Source organism: Myotis daubentonii, chromosome 9 (assembly GCF_963259705.1).
Source record: "Myotis daubentonii chromosome 9, mMyoDau2.1, whole genome shotgun sequence".
Lineage (NCBI taxonomy): Eukaryota > Metazoa > Chordata > Mammalia > Chiroptera > Vespertilionidae > Myotis > Myotis daubentonii.
Window position 1 is genome coordinate 44,216,972 of NC_081848.1, and position 4,901 is coordinate 44,221,872.

Here is a 4,901-nt window from a genome sequence, read left to right on the forward strand (position 1 = left end):
GGGCCTCCCCCCCCCCCCACACCCAAGAGCTATTTCATCAGCACACCACTGGACCAGACTTACAAATATAGATGTTTAAGTAGAATGAACACTACTGTCCGGGAGGGGCAGGTGGGGAGTCTTTGGGCCTGAGCCCACAATTTAGCTCTCAGTGTGCCAAGGAGCCTGGACCCCTCCACAGAAAGTTCCACTTTGTCACCAGATTCTCATTACTGGGAGCATTTTAGGCGCTAGAAAGAACTCACTGGGGGCTCCTGTCCTGGCTGTTTATACCTCCCATCCGCTAGTTATCATTATTGAGGAATTACATTGTGCATCAGAGTGTTGGGAGCATCCATTTTTTAACAAGACAATTCTCAAATCTCAGAAAGTTTACAATCAATTGGGAAACAGTGACAATATGCTACTATCCCTGAATAGGTGCTCTGATGATTAGACGCCTATGAAACCAGAGGGATAGGAGCGACCTGTGGAAAGATGTCATGCAGGCACCTTCCTGACATAGTGGGCAGACTGTGAGAGTGCACTGAGTTGGGGCAGGCAGCTCCACAGAACAAATCAGACAGCGAAATGCATCTTGTCTAGGGGACTGAAGGTGCCCGGATCAAGGCTGCAGAAGCATTTGAGAAAGTTTTTAAAAGTGACCTTGAGTTATACAAGGAGCCACTGTAGTTCATAAAACTTCACCTGAAGACCAGCCCACATTGGCAAGCTCCTTAGCCTATATTCTCTTCTACCTTAAAGAAAAGTCCTCTATGGTGCTCCCAAAGTATCCCAGATTTATCAATATGTGTAAGAGGTCCTGTTTAGCTTTTCTCTTTAGTTACTTATTTGCTTTATCACCACCTTTCCCTGCCATTACTTTGTCAATAGAGTCACACTTGTCCATCACCCCCAATGGCATTATCATACCTATTCAGATTTCTTCCATCTCCTGGAGGATGGTTTTCCTCAGGGCAATTTATATACTCATGGTGGTTGTGTGACCATAGAGTGTGACCTGGTGGTAGTTGCTGACTGTAGCAGGCACTTTCACAAGCATCTACTGGGCTCCATTCAAGTGATTTTATTTTCAGTACAATTTTAGTTGTTTCTTAGGGGGAGCATGAAAATAAAAGCAGGAGCAGATATTCCTGCTCTGGAAATTAAATTTAGAGGTGAGGAGAATAAAATCTGGAGGACAAGGGAACAAATGATTATATTACTTACTATGTGCTAGGTCCAAGCCAGGCACTGTGTAATGCAAAGATGCTAAAATAGCTTACCTCTGCTTCTTCATCCCTGGAATCTCTGAACTTCTCACTATCTGTGTTCTGCACTAAGCTCAAATCCTGCAAATGGATATCAAGTTAAACAATCACCTGGAGAGGTGTGCAGAGTTTAGGATCTAGAGCTTTGCCCTGAGAGTGGAATTATTCTGTTTTTTAATTTTTATTTATTATTATTATTATCATCATTATTTTAGCAGGAGAGAGAGAGAGAGAGAGAGAGAGAGAGAGAGAGAGAGAGAGAGAAGAGAACAAAACATGGAGAAACATTGATTAGTTCCCTCCTGTACACGCCCCAACTGGAGATCGAAACCCACAACCTAGGTATGTGTCCTGACCAGGAATCAACCCACAACCTACTGGTATACTGGTGTATAGACACTACTCCAAGCAACTGAGCCACATGACCAGGGCTGAAATTATTCTTTCCACAAGTAATTGTGCTTGCTTCTATCCACTAAACCATTGCGCTTCTAGAATCTGAAACAGTTTAACTTTTTCTTTTTTCTGCCTTCTTCCCCAGTTTTTGTAGTTTGGTCCACTTGCCTGCTATCCATGTTAGCACCTGTTTTTTTGGTCTGTACAACACTGGACAACAGAGGCATTTCTCAAGGTGTCAGCCTTTTCCTGGCTTGGGTACTGGATGCACAGTACTTTACATCCTTACCACAATTTTACAATCCCCCACCTTTTTTGAGACAATACCAAGGAAGCAAATATCAAAAGCTGGTGAAATTTCAATCATAACTATAAAAACTTTGTGGTATTTTTCCTGCTCTTCATTCTGTGGTAAAGGGGGTCACATAGAGCTACCTACTGAGGGACATCCTTCCCTAGGTCAGGAGGGCATCTCAATTTCATTAGTTTAGAAAGGTCTCTTTTACTTGACCTATTTCTAAGATGAGAAAGTGTGCCTAGTAAATGTAGAAAAGCTTCAGATTCCAAGCTCTGTTCTTTGAGTTGTGACAATATTCTTGAGCCTGAAATTCCTATTTTGAAAAGTGGATGATGATAATCCCTATTGACAGTGTTGGCAGAAGAAATGAACGGTGTGTCACAAGTAACATGTTCCTCTTAGTCCCTAAAATTGAGATGTTACTTTAAAAAGGATACTTTCCTGATCTTACTTCAATGTGACAGTAATTCATCAATACATCAATTTCTCTTAATCGAGCAAACTTCATTATTTTAGTCTTTGCTCTCCTTTTCCATCCTTTCTATCTATCCGGTAGCTGCCAGGTAAATATATCCAAAATGGTTTCCAATTTCCAAAACTATGGCTGACCATTTTTCCTAACATGACATCTATACTCTAATTTATATTAGGAGCCAATCTATCTTTGTTGTGATCTTTTTTTACCCCAATTACTTCAAATTTTCACTATCACAACCTCTCAGAGCTGAAAGCTGCTTTGAATATTTTGCATTCATGTGTCAAACTTTTCTTGTTAGACTCCCAAACAACTTCACTCCATTCATTATTTGGTACTTCCTCAACCTGATGATATCATACTTTATTTTCAAGGCAAAGTTCAAATATGAAGTAATTTTTAAGACTACTAGATATATGAACAATAAGTAATACTGTCTTTCAATATTAAATGCTAGAGGTATGAGCCCTAGGCCTGGCCGGCAGTCAAGGCTAATCAGGGCCTGCCGGCTGCCGGCTGGGGCCTTCCTTCGTTTCACGCCACCCCCTGGTGGACAGCGCACGTCATAGAGAGCAATGGAACTCCTGAGGGGGACACAGCATATTTGCCTTATATATATATAGACTTTATATAATATGTTGACTAAATCATTAGTTATATAAATGTCTATCTTATTTAGGAGCTTAAGACCTCATTCAGAAAAGAAGCCATATTTTATTCACTTTTTTAAAAAATATTTTTTTATTGATATCAGCAAGGAAGGGAAAGGGAGAGAGATAAAAACATCAATGATGAGAGAGAATCATCGATCTGCTGCCTCCTGCATGCACCCCACTGGGGATCGAGCCCACAACCCCATCATGTGCCCTTGACCAGAATCAAACCTGGGACCCTTCAGTCCACAGGCTGATGCTCTAACCACTGAACCAAACCGGCTAGGGCTATTCACCTTTAATATCGTAGTCCATGGCGCTCTCAGAATGGAATAGTATTAAGTAGACGTGAACAGTCCGGTTTTGGTAAGAAAATCTTTAGTATAATCTTATTTTTCTTTGCTGCCCGTGAATAGGAAGTGAGGTGCCACGTCATCTGATTCAGATATGACTACCTCAAATTACACTGGTGTTAGCCACACAGTCTTCCACTTGCTGGGCATTCCTGGCTTAGAGAACAAGCACATGTGGATTTCCATCCCCTTCTTCATTTCCTATGTCAGCGCTTTGCTGGGGAACAGCCTGCTTATATTCATTATTCTCATCAAGCCCAGTCTCCATGAACCCATGTACCTCTTCCTCTGCATGCTGGCCGGAGCAGACATTGTCCTCTCCACGTGCACAGTGCCTCAGGCCTTGGCCATCTTCTGGTTCCATGCTGGGGAGATCTCCCTGGATTGTTGCATCGCTCAACTATTCTTCACCCATTCCACCTTCGTCTCTGAGTCAGGGATCCTGCTGGTGATGGCATTTGACCGCTACATTGCCATATGCTATCCACTGAGATACACCACCATTCTTACACAAGCACTGATTGGGAAAATTGGTGTGGCAATCTTTCTGAGAAGTTATGGTATAATGTCCCCCATAATATTTCTTCTGAAAAGACTGACCTTCTGCAAAAGTGACATCCTCCCAAACACTGCTTGTAAGCACATTGTTTTGGCCCATGTTTCCTGTGATGACATACGAGTAAATATTTGGTATGGCTTTTTTGTCCTAATGTCAACAGTGATCTTAGATGTTGTGCTAATTTTTGTCTCATATGTGTTGATTCTTCGAGCTGTCTTCCACATCCCATCCCGAGATGCTCGACACAAAGCTCTCAATACTTGTGGCTCCCACGTCTGTGTCATCATCCTCTTCTATGGGCCTGGGATCTTCACAACCCTTATTCAGAGGTTTGGACGCCACATCTCACCCCATATCCATGTCTTGGTGGCTGATATCTGCATTCTGGCTCCTCCTATGCTGAATCCCATCATTTATGGCATTAAGACCAAGCAAATTAGGGATCAGGTGGTCCACCTGTTGTTTACAAAGCAGAAATAACTTTCCCTGTTGGAAGCTGATTCTTTTGTGCAGCTATGGTATCCATGCATGATGTGATCTTTAGCACCAGTATATCTCGGCAGGTGAGATAGTACTTGCCAAATGAATCCAGAAGTTGGTGTTTCTAGTGCAATTGTATCAGTGAGGTTTTGATGCAGTTTTCTCCCAAAGCCTCTAATGTGTCATTAAGTATCTGTCTTGGGAGCCTCAATTAGCTTTCTCACCCATAGAATTAAGAACTAGATCAGGCCACTTCTCTAAGTCTTATTTACCGCTGTAACTGTGGACTAAGGAATTCAATGAGTTAAATCTTTAACAGTGGTTTTTCCTAAAAATTGGTGAACTATTCTTTTCAAGGTGTTCTGTGCTTTGAATTCGCTTGTCTCTCATCAAGCTTAGGACATTTCTCCAGCCATTTTTTTCTCTGTCCTTGTTAT

The 4,901-nt window shown here is 41.9% G+C and overlaps 1 protein-coding gene across 1 annotated transcript; it reads left to right on the top strand.

The window, feature by feature from the left end:
• The first annotated feature begins 3,519 nt into the window (after positions 1-3,519).
• LOC132242084 (olfactory receptor 52B4-like) lies at positions 3,520-4,464 on the top strand. The gene has a single exon (XM_059710999.1). The coding sequence runs from the start codon at positions 3,520-3,522 to the stop codon at positions 4,462-4,464; it is 945 nt and encodes a 314-aa protein (XP_059566982.1).
• The last annotated feature ends 437 nt before the right edge of the window (positions 4,465-4,901 follow it).

What these genes read in the sequence shown, in the direction of transcription:
- LOC132242084 (XM_059710999.1), top strand. Translation starts at nt 3,520, where the DNA reads ATGACTACCTCAAATTACACTGGTGTTAGCCACACAGTCTTCCACTTG.